Raw genomic sequence first — 13,207 nt, 5'->3', positions numbered from 1 at the left:
CAACATTTCAAAACTCTTACAAAGTGGGAGAGAATGGTGTATTTTAATGACTATAAATACGGCATCCAGTTTAATTATTACAAAGAAAAAAAATTATTCATGAATTTTATTCATATATTGAGATATTATTTTGAATTTCTATCATTTCGTAAACGGATCTCTGCTTTCTTTAAGTATGAATTTTCACAAAAAAAAAAAAAAATGAAGCTGTATAGATTTGGCATCACTCCGATTCGCAACCTCTACACGTACATAGCAAGAAGAACCATTAGAAGCAACCTACAATTTCTGATATGGAGGACAGGGGGGTCGGAACATAAGGACAAAACAGCAAACCACACGGCTAAGAACTGCAAAATCTAAAGGACAAAACAGATAGCCCAAAAGAATTGAATGAATACGCAGCAAAACAGTATCAATGCCAAAGGTGAGGGGTGAGAACTGGGAATCAACACTTGACCAAATTGCAATGTAGAATACCTAACTAGATATATTTGCAAAAGAGGGTGTGCAAATTGATACAAAAATACACAGAAAATCATACCAAAACCGGCCTGCAATAAAATGAAGCAGCACCCTGCAACAGAAATTACCATTAACTTGGGCACAGCAGTAATCTTCTCACGTGTCGCGCAAAGGATGCCAAGTTTTCAGTCAATCTAGAAAAGGATGATAACGTCACTCCTCTCTATCATTGTCCTGCATCAGTTCCTATTGCACATGTTGAAGAATGAGAAAGGATCAGTTGAAAATATTCCAAACTGACATCTATCTGGCTGATACAAGTTACCAATCTTTAGAGACAGTCGAAGGAAGATGGTCTGCAGGTTATACAATCACATTCCTAGTAAGGGCGAGTCCGTGATGATATTATTAACCATGAATACAAAGTTAAAAAAGCACTTATTTCTGATTCTGGATAATAATTACCCGCCTTCAAACCCGGTTTCAAAGCTCTGAGAATCCATTCATAGCCTTTCATAACAAGCTTTATATACGGCAACTCATAAGATTTAACAATGAACAAAGGACGCATGCTTTAATTCACAGAAGGGTGTTATATTTGCGTAGCAACATTACCATTCTACTTTTTACTGGCTTCATTATCTTCTGTATTTACTTCTATGTGATTGCCACTTCAAGCTATAAACCAATATTACTGCAGGAAAAGCTTCTATATCACATCACACCCAACATACTAATAAATGTTGAGCAAAACCACATCACTTCATACCATTGGGGTCCAGTTCTTTGGAGCTCCATAATCTAATTCTACTACAGCCTATTTGGTTCAATTCTCATCCAATTCATGTCTTCCATTAATTTCCATACTTGAACTCCCACTAGTTCATCCTTGATTCCTTTTATGACCTTTTTCCTTCTTTCTCATCCTATTTGTTATTACTATTTCCTAGTTAATTTCAACATCAGTCTTGAAATGGATAATTACAATATACCTTTTTTTTTTAATGTTTAAGCTTTCCTACTCCCTACTTGAATTTGGGATGATACATCTCCCACTTTGACAAGAGATAAGAAGTAAAATTCGATAGTACCTTCAAGGTTTAACGTTAAAAGATATTTGTAACCGTAAGCATCAAGATACTATCAAAAACTAATACTAGAACAACTAAATTTACTACCTTGATATGTAGAAGTTAATCAAAATTTACAAATCTGATGCACATTTTCATTCATATCTTTGGTTTCAAGTCCATAAATTTGCATTTCCACGAGTTATGTAATGAATCATGAAAATAACTAACTCTGAATTGAATATTAAATGAATTTAAAACTAAAAGAATACTTTCATTCAAATTTCTGTACTATTGTATTATATTATCATCTCTATTCCATAGAAGTATAATGTCAACCAAATTCAATATAAAAGTAAATTCAGATATGAAATTCACGATTCAATTCTACCTGTTAAAATTAGTCAAAAGTATTTAAGATGATGGAATGTAAGACATTGAATCCAAAAAAGAAAAAAAGAAAAGAAAAATACAGATATACTGGAATAAAATCACAAACCTTCATCAACACCTTCCCCTTCCTCTTCCTCTCCATCATCCTCCTGCTCATCATCATCCTCGCTTTCCTCATTACCCACCCCATACCTCGCATTCAAAAAATCCACAGAATCCGGAGTCAACACCAGCCTATCAGAATCCAAGACGTCAAACAAATTCAAAGTCCTCGGAGTCAACATCCTCAATGTTCCTATATTCCTGCTTGACAATATCACATTCTCTGCCACATCCATCATAAAAAACATAGCTTTCTCCTTCGGGTCCAATCCCCACCTCTTCATCGCCGCAATAAACTCCGTCGTCTTCGGTTTTTCAAACTTGTCCCCGAAATCCTCCACAACAACGGTGCTCTGGACGGCACTGGATAATGCCGTTGATATTGCCAGTCGCTTCTCCTTCTTGTTGATTTTAATGGACCAATCCCGCGGCTTGGGCCCGAATATGACCCCACCACCGGGCCGGAGCGGGGTTCTATTGGATCCCCGACGAGCCCGACCCGTCTTCTTTTGTGGGTAGGGCTTCCTACCGCCGCCGCTAACTTCACCCCTGGTGAGGGTGGAGGCGGTGCCACGGCGCTTGTTTTGCTGGTCAGTGATGATGGCTCGGTGAACAACAGCCCGGGCGGTCTCCGCCGGGGCCGACTTGAGGTCGAGGTAGGTCTCCCCGATCTTCTCTCCGGTGAAGGAGAGGATTGGGAGGGTGGCGAGCTCGGAGGAGACGGAAAGAGACTTTGTCGTTTGGGTTTTTAGGGAGCTGGGTTTTGTGAGAGAAACGAAGGTCTTGGGGGTCTGGTGGGGGGAGGAGAGGAAGAGAGAAGAGGAGAAGAAGGAGAGAGAAATGGTTGCAGAGGTAGCCATTGTTGAGGGGATAGAGAGAAGAAAACGCAGCAGGAACTGTTGTTATCCACTGACCATGGCCTATCCGTTGTGCATTTCCATTTATTTTTGTTATAAAATTCTCCTAATTTATGTCGGTTAACTTAATTAATGAAATATATATTTTTATTAAAAAAAATTATAAATATTCTTTTCTATTTTGTTATAATACACATGAAAAATCATATTAATCAATTAATTAATCACTAAAGAGGTAAATTTTATAAATTCTTTATCATTACACACAGCACAGCAAAAGACTGTTAATAATTAAATTAATGTATTAATCATATGTTAATCAAGTTTTAAGTTTTAAATCATCCGCAATCAGCATATTTATAAACTTTAATTAAATTATTAATTTATGTAAATTTTGAAAGTTTAATTTTTATTTTCGAAAATTTTCATATTAGAGAAGTGAAAAAAATAAATAAATAGAAAATCCGCGCAGCTGGTGAAATTACCAGCTGTTTTACTTCCCGTGAAAGCGACATTATCCCTTCTTCGCCGTGTATCTGTCTATTTAATTTTCTGCCTTCACGCTCTCTCTTTCGTAATCCTTCGCACTCCCGGCTCATTTTAGTAACAACCACCGTCTCTCTATCTCAACCGCCCAAAACGCACCGCATCATGGCAGCCTCTTCAAACCCCCTCGACTTAGACGTCACCGTAGTATCCGCGAAACACCTAAAGAACGTCAACTGGCGAAACGGCGATCTCAAACCCTACGTCGTTTTGTACCTCGACTCGGACCACCGAGTCGCTACCCACTCGGACGATTCAGGCTCCACCCGTCCCGTCTGGAACCAGCGTCTCACCCTCCCCGTTACTCGCCCGATCCGCGACTCGGTCCTTACCCTCGAGATCTTTCACTCTAGGCCCTCCGAAACTCTCAAGCCTCTCGTCGGCTCTGCTCAAATCTCGCTTGCTCACCTTGTTGACTCGGACGAGTCACCCATCTTGCTCCCCGCGCTCGAGCTGATCCGTCCCTCGGGTCGACCGCAGGGTAAAATCCGTGTAAAGCTCGTGCTCAGGGAGCGGCCATCTCCCCCTCCACCACCACCGCCATCATCGTCACCTCAATATCATGATGACTATAATGCCCCTCAAAGTAGCTATTATTACTCCTCTGCCCCTCCTCCCCCTCCTGTGGCAGCTTCTCCAGTACGCCCTTACCGGGAATACGCGCCCTCCCCGTACGCCTACTCTGATCAGTACTACTCGAGCTACTATTACGCTCCGCCACGGCCATTCTACCCTAGACCGCCCAATTACGGCCTGCCAGGTGGCCCCTCCGCTCCTGTTGATTTATCTTCATCGGATGATCACAAGCCGCCGCCTCCTCGAGCCTCCAATTATGGCATGCCAAGTGGGCCGTCGGCACCCGTTGATTATTCACCGTACGATCAGAGGCAGTTGCAGAAGGGGATGGGAGGATTGAGTTTGGAAGACGAGAAAGCTACAGATAAGGCTGAAAGCGAGACCGTAACAAAGGAGAGTTACACTTATGGCGGTGATTATCGCCGTAATTATTGAGGGTAATTAACGTTTTTAAGCTCTTATTAGAATCTAATATGTGTTTAATGTTATAGGCTGCTGGCTGTGTTTTAATTGTAATGGTTTGATGAACTATATCGCTTACTAGTGTATATATATGTCTTCTGATATCTGTGGTTTTCTTTCATTGCCTGTTAATATAGAATTCTAAGAGCATGAAGATCACAGTTGAAAACTTGAAAGCTATAAGTGACAATGTAAAATGAGATTATTGATCGTGTTTTCCCTTTATTTGTTTGCTTTCTTTTGATTGTGGCATTTTCTATGTTCTTTAATGCTGTTTCTGGAACTAGGTGATGGGTCTTAGGTTAGTAATTTGGTAGTTTACAATGCTGATTCTTGTACTTCTTTTAGAGGAAAACGGTAATTATATAAACAAGGCCCAAATAAAACGAAAAAAAAAAAAAAAAAAAAAGCTTTACATATTGCTACTAGAAAGCAAGATATCTAGAAGGTTTCTAAATGCTGTTCAGTGCTAAGAGGATGACCATTGAACGAAATATTTTAGGTGTCGAATCATTGGTTTCCATTGCTAGGAGAAGGAGACAATGCTATATGAAACCTTCCCGTTCCTTTCTTTCCAGATAACCAAGCGGTAGCCAATGTAATGAGGAAGATAACTCTAGACTTGCTCGTCACTGTGCCATCCCAAGCCCACGATTCATTGATGACCAAAATCGAATTACTGACATGCCATGACTAATTTGGGAAGGATAGACATGAATCTTATAACCTTCTAGTCTCTACACACCAAAGGAGATGGTTTGGGGATTCACATTTATGCATGTACATTGAGCACCCACAGAAAATGACTATGCCATGCTTCCTTAAGTTATCCATTGTGAGGATTTTACTGCAAGTAGCTTCCCAATTAAAGACAGAAGCATGAGAGGAAGCTTTTTTCTTCAAAATATACTTTGACGGAGATCTCATGATGATGCCATTTTGAGAAAGGAAGTTACTGTAGAAGTAGCTCGCTAAGGACAACCCGTTCTTTGTATATGGCCTCAGGCAGTCACAAGCACCATAGTCCAAATGGTAGGATAGAAGACTCTCCAAAAAAAATAGTCTTTTAACACATCCCAAGCCACAGGGTAGTATTCCTCAGCTTGCTAGAGCCTCCAAAGGAAATAGCACCTCTATTTGAATACAAATTAAGGAGAGGATTGGCAAATTGCATAGAGTACTTCTGACGAGAGCGGACCTTCTACCTTTAGAGAGGTAGATCTTCTTCTGACACGTTAATCTCTTCTCCATCTTGCTGGTGGGAGTACTAAGATCCTTAAACTTGACATTAAGGATGATGTAGGACAAAGTAGGATTGATTTGCCTATTTAAGGATATAGGGACAAAAATCTAGATATCACACCTAGTGTTCTTTAGACATCATATTTGAGAAATCTTAAATATCATCTTAACGATTTAATCGCATGAGACAGCTGAAGAATTGATAATTCCCAAAATATTTTATTGAACAAGTGACATCTCTTGCAAAAGTAAAATCAAGAAGATACTTATAATGCTTCCTAAGTAACATTTCTTGAATAGGATTAAATTAAGAAATATAAATAATAATAAGATTAGGAAGTATTACTACTAATTCACATAAGAAAACTAAATACTAAAAAGAATAAAGTCAATAAGGTTATTAAAAATATAATAATACACTTCTGAATGGGATAATAGTTCTATATTTAATATAATTAAATTTCAAAAAATTTAGGCAATTTGGACTCAGAGGGACGAGCAAAGATATTTGAAGTAGCGGAGCAACCAACAAACTAAATGTTTTCAAATTCATCCACTCCAACCGCGAAGAGCCGAATTTTGACTTATTCGAATTGATGAGAAGGCTAGATATTGCTTTGAAGCATGTAAAGATGGATATTATGTTCGTAAATAAATCCATTTTTAGGCATTCAAATAATATAAAGTACCATCTGTAAGTTAAGCGACTAAGCTCTTTTCTAGAGTCCCTGCTGCTAACGTGAGATCTTCAATGAGATTACAAGCTCTAGCTTGCAGAAGCATCCTCTCAAAAGCCTCCATGACATAAATGAAGAGAAATGAGAGAGAGGGTCGCTTTGCCTAACGCCTTTTAGAGGAGTGTAAGAATTTAGGATTCCTAACAAGGAAAATAGAGGAAGGGTTCGAAATGCATCCTTTGATTCATTTGCACAATTTGGGACAAAAAAACCATTCTCCTCAAAAGTAAACAAAGATCAGAGACATGATTATAAGTTCTCTCAACACCTAGCTTGCAGAAGCCCTATTATGTAAAAATGAAAATCACCACCTCATTAGCTAAAAGTAGCATCAAGAATTTGGTATCCTCCGCAAAAGCATTTTGGGCTTCCTCCACTACAAAAGCAACAACCCCACTTAATCTGCTGAGAAGAACCTTAGCTAAAAGTTTGTTGATGCACCCACCAAGCTAATGAGCTTGAAATCCTTAATATCCACTGACCCTCAATATGGGGGACCAACATGAGCCGGCTAGATAACTGAACCTTACCACCTTAAGACATTTGTTTTCAAACCAGAAAGGGGTTGGCCTCAGGCCCCACTTTATGCCATGAAGATGAATGTAAATAGGGTGTTGATCTGCAGTGACCTGCGGCAAGATCTTTTAAACTTAGTTTGGACACAGGACTTCCAAACTAGCTATCGCAAGAAGTCTACCAATTCTAGAGAAATTCTCACTTTCAGGCTTGACCCAGCTCCACTTGCCAACCATAAGAGCAAATTACGCATTGATTTGTTGATCCTAAACTCGTTGATTAAATCGTTTTTGCTCTCAAACATTTGTCTTGTCTCATGGTTTTTAGAATGTTCCCTTGCAAGGGAATTGGCAATATGGCCTGCCTTTGCTGCGGCTGTTTGATTACAGAAAACTTATGCAATATGTAATCCATAGCTCCTAGTGGCATGTGATGCCTGTATCTTGGAGTTGAGATAATTCATTCCTTTATGCATTTTTGCTTAGTAATAAACAACCTGTCTACTGTGTTTATATATCTATTTCATTCCAATTTTATCCTACTCATATTCATGTGTGTATTGAAAGTTTAAAAAAAAATGGTATGTACTGGTTGTACTCAGCATGGTGCTTTAGTTTTTATGTGAATGTATCTTATTTAAAGAAATATAAATAAATTGCTAAATTTTATAAGTATAGTTATATATTTTGTTAGATATGATTAAGTAATTATTTTAACTGTAAATATATGTCTCTATAAATAACAGACCCTTGGGCATATTGTGGTTAAATCTCATTATTATTATTCATTTATTTAATTTATGTTTAGATTTAAAATAAATTATTAATTTATTATTTGAACCTTATAACCTACATTTTTTATTTACTCGAAGTCATTTTTTTACATGTAAGTTTATTAAATTATAAAATCATTTCAAAATTTAATTTTTTTAATGTAATTTTTTTTTGTAGAAATAACAAAGTTCTTACCATTTTATTTGGGAATATAAAAAAAAAATGAAATATTTATGTTTAATATTTAGAATTCGAAAAAAAAAATCACAAAAAATTGTTATTGCAAACTTTTTTTTTTTTCTTTTTTAATGTATTTTATTATCACTTAAAAAAAGTTTATAAAATTTTTTAAAATATAATTTTTTATAGAAATAACTAAAGTTCTTAGTGTGTTATTTGAGGATATGGAAATTATAATATTTATATTTAAGCACTACAAATTTAAAAAAAAAAATAGAAAAGAAATTTAGTACAAATTTTTAATTAAAAAAGAAATTATTACAAATATCTTTTTCTTTTAGTACATGTTATTATATTTATTTGAATTTAAATAAATATATTTTTTTATTAAATTTATAAATTGAATATATAATTATTATAAAAAGTACAAACTTTATACCAAAACTTTCACAATTATATATGAACTGAAATAATTTTATAAATTTAAGAAGTAAATTATAATTTTAAAAAAAATTTAAATCAAACTTTAATATAAAAATAACTAAGGATTAAAGCAGTAATTTCCACTTAAATTTCTAGTTAATCGTTAATTGAAGTTTTTATATAAATAATTATTTATTCAGAATATAAGTTTTATAGGTTTAAATTATTAAATGTTATTTTAATTTGAGATAAAAAATAATTAAAAACACAATAAATTACGTATAATCCTATACCTATAATAAATTAATAATATTTTTTTCTCATGGCAGTAATTTAAAATATAAATTTAAATTCAAAAAATTTAATTAAAAATATATTTTTAAAAAAAGAAAAAAAGGGTTTATTACCTTCCTCCTTAATCGACGAGGTAGTTATTGTTTTCTGGCACTTCACAGTGGGAGACGGACTCGCCGGTACCATCTAACTCGGTGATTAAGACTTGGCGCTGTCTGAGCGCGTGAGATTATGCGCCAAATTTTCAAGTAATCACTGATAAATCTCCCCTGCCTTACCCACAAATGAAAACCTAACAACTCAAAATTCTCCCGTAAATCTAATTTCCATCTGTACAATCTTTCGACCAAGCTTTGACTTTCGATTTCCCCGGAAGAATTCTGAATTGTTCTCTTCGAAAATGGCGAGTGAAGATGCTCGAATCTATCACGAGAGGCAGAGATTGCAATTTTGTCTCTTACACTCGCTCAACAATCTCTTCCAGGTTTTTTTCTTGATTCTTTTTAACCGAAGCTCTGTTTGGTTGGTGAAAAAATGTAATCAGATGAGCATAGAATTTATCATTTTCCGATTGTTCAAATTTATTTGGAGGTAAACAAATGGGCTACCATGAGAATCCATATCCCCAATTTGTTTATAAAGCAAACTGCTTGTGCTTAATTCAGTCAGGATAACTAGTTTTCTAGGGCAACAAAAATATCGATTTTTGTTTCTTTTCCAGTAATTATTAGTGTTAATTTTTTATTATATTCATGCAGTGTCATCACTGCATTATGAATTTTTAATTTGTAATTCAGAAAAGGGATGCGTTTACTCGAGCAAGCTTGAATGCAATTGGTGAGAAACTTGTTGCTGACGATCCAAACAGAGAAGCTTGGACACCATTATCTTTGCTCTTCAAGCCTCATCATAACTCAATTACAGGAAACTATGACATAAATGTACTCATTGCAGCCCTTGAAAAGGAAGGGAAGACAGTAATTTGGCACGACAAGCGAAATGGAGCTTCTTCCATTGATCTTGATGGGATTGATGTGGAGGAAACTTTGATGGGTATTGTGCTAAATGTTCCCGTGAGGCGGTATGGAGGGATTTGGAGAGGCAGACACTGGGTTACACTGAGGAAGATCAATGGGGTTTGGTATAATTTGGATAGTGATCTTGCTACTCCTCAGTCTTTTAAAGATAGCGAAGACGTTCAGGAATTCTTGGATAGCATCATTGGAATTGGTGGGGAGATTTTGCTTGTCATGAATGATAAACAGTGAGTTTTATTGATTTGAATCATAAATTGTGTGTTAAGAGTATAAAGAAATAATAGATTGTCCATTTGAAATTATTAGTTATCTACTCTATTTTTGACGACGGAGTTAGGTATAAAATTTGTTTACTTAAATTTTAGCATAAGATATGGTGGATCTCAAGATCTATGTTTCGTTTTAGAGTATAAATAATAAATAGAGCTCTTTTTCATGGGTTAAGCTTTTGGAAAATTGGTCATCTAACTTATTATTTTAGACTGTGATAGACTAAGGTTGTGCATATCGCATCCTTTTAGATTGATCATTTTATTTCAAATTATCAAAATATCTTACCTGATGGATTTTGATCATCGATTTTAGCCTAATAGATTTGCAGGTGAAATCAATCTGTGAGCTTCTGACCCAAGTCATTATTTTACGCTGTGATTAGAACTTCTGAACTTTTTTCATCATACCCTTCTTCTAATTTTACCTGTGTTGAAGACTACTCTGTAACTCTGCTCTAAGCAAAGCAGATGAACGTAAATAATTTAGTCTTGTCTCTGATAAATAGAGATGGATATGTAGCAGTTGTAATCAGTTTGCATATATTTTAGTGAGAATTTCTTATTTTGCCTAATGTGAGTTTCTTCTTATCTTGGTTGTTCTTCTCTTTAATTTACTCAAGTTATAATCTTTCTAAACAGAAAATCTCCGGAAGGTATATAGCTCCATACATTGACTACAATACCTAAATCCGAAGATGCTCAAAAATCCTTTCAATTTCTTATTCAAGAACCATGATCTTTGGCTCCGGAACTGAATTATTTTCTTGTAAGTGAGAAGAATTCCAAGATTCATGAAAAAGAAGTTTAATTAAAATGAATCAGAATTTATCTTGTACGACGATCCATATAAATTAAAAAATTTTAATATCTGTAGTAACATAAATTTAACTTACATTTGGATAAATTCAGAAACTTTATTGAAGTTGGTCTGCAAATGTAATCTTAAAATTCAATTAGAGGATATTAAGCTTCAAATTAATAAATTTGAAATGCTTTGTTCTGAGTTTCACTAAAAAGAATTTTCACAACGTAATAATCGAATTGATTTTCACTTCACCAATGAATTTAATAAAAAAATTTAACTTTAATTCCAAAAATAGTAATAAATAATACACGATGCAGTGCTCAAGGCAACAATGAAGAACCATATATTTCCAAACAAATAATAATCACATATTTTCATTTGCAAACAGTGTATAATTTATTTCTAATCACTGGTTAAGCCTGCACTAACCCCTTGTTTTAACATAAGTGGAGGGTTCTGACGGGGAGACAGTTTCCTTTATTCTTTTGGTACCCACCATTGACACCTATTTTGTTTTTGGTCACAACCTCAGTTGAAAAGACAATAATCTTCCATCACTAATTGATTTGGGAAATATATATGCTTAGTTTTTATTGTAATAGTAACTATATATACATGTATATATACACACGCACACGGACGCAATGTATATATATATATATATATATATATTTGATATAAATCATCAAATCACCATAACATATTTCCACATAAAGTTACCAGTCTCTGGTATGTACTTTGTTCGCGCAGAAGAATTGATTGCCCCCCATCAGAGACCTCCCAACAGCAGTAAAAATCTCATCTTTCAGTTTGTAATCTTGCATAAAGAGCATCTTGCTGTTCAGTAAAATAAGCTTATAAATTGTAGTACGCTCATCTTAACTTTTTACTATTTGTTAAGTTTGAAAAATAGCAAAATATATAGTTTTATTTTTCTGGGTTTTCAAGATTTAATACATCTGGTTTAATTTTTTTTTTTGTAATTTCAGTAATTTTATTTTAACCTTTGGTAAAGCAATATATTATATGTTTTGACTATGTTCTAATTGCAATTTTATTTTTTTAACAAAAATGTATTATATTATATTTAATGTTTATAAAAGAGTATATTACATTATTCCACTGCGTCGAAGCTAAAAGTGAGCTGCAAGTATACACTACTCATGCATGTTTCAAAAGTTACCAAAGAGTAAAGACTCAAAACCATTATCTGTGTTTGAATTTGATTACACCAAACCTTTCGCTACTCTTAAATTTACGTCATGTATATATATACGTGTGTGTGTGTGTGTGTGTACATGTGGGTATGTGTATATGTAATATGTGGATGTTTATTGTGTACACATTTTATTTTCCTACTAATCTTAGTATGTTAGGAGTTAGGACCCTCTGTTTTTATATGTCCAAAATGACTCCCACTTATTCTATTCGCTCTGCTTTCAATTTCTTCCTTTGACATCATCTATAACATTCTGCTTCTCCTCTGTCCAATCCAACCCCATCAATGGCGGCAACCTCAACAACAGAAAGTACCCAAGTTACTCGTAGACCAGCTAAAGGAAAAGAACCCGATTCCCGGAAGAAAAACTCGATGGATCGAAACAGGGGAATTACCGGTAATTGCGGATTAAGGCTTCCCAAACGATCAGAACTCTCACCCCTCCCGTTCTTCAAGCATCTTAAATCCAAAGTTGCAAAAGGTATGCGTTTTATCGCAATGAAAAAGAGAAAATCTCCAAAAATTTCTTCGTCTGGGAGATCGAAACCGTTTGTAACTCCTGTTGATTCTCATAGAAATGAGGCCATAGAAGACTGCATTGAGTTCATCAACTCTTCTTCATCTTTGCCAAGATCAAATTCTGTAACATCTTAAAAAAATTGTCTACAAACTTCCTAGTTAATAATGTTGTCTCGTGGACTACGTATATCATCTTATTCCCCTATGTGTACAAAAGTTACTTCTTCTTTATCAGAAATCTGTATTGATCCATGAAATATTTGTAAACCCATCTTATATATTGTTAAAACAAAGAATTTTAATCTTATCCTTTTCTTTTTTAGAGGATATAAACCTCTGCAGAAACCCGGATTCGGATCCGAAAAAGCTAGAATTTAATTTAATTATACTGGTGTTTTTCAAGAATATCCTCTGTTTTCATCAATTTTGTCCATGTCAAAAGGCAATATTAATTGACATGTTTCATATACTTTCTTCCACTAAATCTTGAGAGAGAAAAAAAAAAAAAAACCTAGAAGACTTGTTTCTGGGATTGAATCTCGTTCGCGATCAGAAAGCTCGAGAAATTTTTCTCCAGAAAAAGAAAAACAGAGAGTCGGGCAGAGCAAAAACAGGACAGAACAAAATTTAATTAAAATGGTATTCTTCAAGAATGTCCTCTGTTTTTATATAGTTTGTCCAACTGAAGAAGCAACACTAATTGACATGTTCGATATACT

The 13,207-nt window shown here is 34.9% G+C and overlaps 3 protein-coding genes across 4 annotated transcripts; 2 read left to right on the top strand and 1 right to left on the bottom strand.

Annotated features, from left to right (window-relative positions):
• Window positions 1–376: 376 nt before the first annotated feature.
• Window positions 377–2,977, bottom strand: RPL4 (ribosomal protein L4). Of its 2 annotated transcripts, none has more exons than XM_022036014.2 (2): window positions 2,035–2,976; window positions 377–711 (listed from the first exon to the last, which is right to left on the bottom strand). In XM_022036014.2, exons 1-2 carry the CDS (start codon window positions 2,888–2,890, stop codon window positions 692–694), a joined length of 876 nt encoding a protein of 291 aa, XP_021891706.2. In that variant the 5' UTR covers window positions 2,891–2,976; the 3' UTR covers window positions 377–691. The 2 variants fall into 2 exon arrangements, with proteins under 2 accessions (XP_021891706.2, XP_021891705.2); XM_022036013.2 differs by having other exon boundaries at window positions 683–821; window positions 2,035–2,977.
• A 411-nt stretch (window positions 2,978–3,388) lies between these two features.
• On the top strand, window positions 3,389–9,571 carry LOC110810022 (Calcium-dependent lipid-binding (CaLB domain) family protein). The gene is made up of 2 exons (XM_022036050.2): window positions 3,389–4,446; window positions 9,434–9,571. The coding sequence occupies exon 1, from the start codon at window positions 3,539–3,541 to the stop codon at window positions 4,442–4,444; it is 906 nt and encodes a 301-aa protein (XP_021891742.1). The 5' UTR covers window positions 3,389–3,538; the 3' UTR covers window positions 4,445–4,446; window positions 9,434–9,571.
• On the top strand, window positions 8,731–12,795 carry LOC148268989 (josephin-like protein). The gene is made up of 3 exons (XM_088212280.1): window positions 8,731–9,120; window positions 9,434–9,900; window positions 12,221–12,795. The coding sequence occupies exons 1-3, from the start codon at window positions 9,037–9,039 to the stop codon at window positions 12,621–12,623; spliced, it is 954 nt and encodes a 317-aa protein (XP_088068406.1). The 5' UTR covers window positions 8,731–9,036; the 3' UTR covers window positions 12,624–12,795.
• Window positions 12,796–13,207: the final 412 nt, after the last annotated feature.

The sequence above is a fragment of the Carica papaya genome, chromosome 2 (assembly GCF_054855325.1).
Source record: "Carica papaya isolate Zhongbai chromosome 2, ASM5485532v1, whole genome shotgun sequence".
NCBI classification, from domain to species: Eukaryota; Viridiplantae; Streptophyta; class Magnoliopsida; order Brassicales; family Caricaceae; genus Carica; species Carica papaya.
Note: the sequence above shows the minus strand (reverse complement) of the source record. Positions and strands in the feature narration are given on the sequence as shown.

Excerpts from the sequence above, each read along its gene's own strand:
- RPL4 (XM_022036013.2), bottom strand. The coding sequence starts at position 2,890 with ATGGCTACCTCTGCAACCATTTCTCTCTCCTTCTTCTCCTCTTCTCTC. Across the intron at positions 822-2,034 it reads AGGGGAAGGTGTTGATGAAG|ACCATCTTCCTTCGACTGTC; the intron begins GTTTGTGATTTT and ends TATAACCTGCAG.
- LOC110810022 (XM_022036050.2), top strand. The coding sequence starts at position 3,539 with ATGGCAGCCTCTTCAAACCCCCTCGACTTAGACGTCACCGTAGTATCC.
- LOC148268989 (XM_088212280.1), top strand. The coding sequence starts at position 9,037 with ATGGCGAGTGAAGATGCTCGAATCTATCACGAGAGGCAGAGATTGCAA. Across the intron at positions 9,121-9,433 it reads CGCTCAACAATCTCTTCCAG|AAAAGGGATGCGTTTACTCG; the intron begins GTTTTTTTCTTG and ends TTTGTAATTCAG. Across the intron at positions 9,901-12,220 it reads CTTGTCATGAATGATAAACA|TTCTGCTTCTCCTCTGTCCA; the intron begins GTGAGTTTTATT and ends TCATCTATAACA.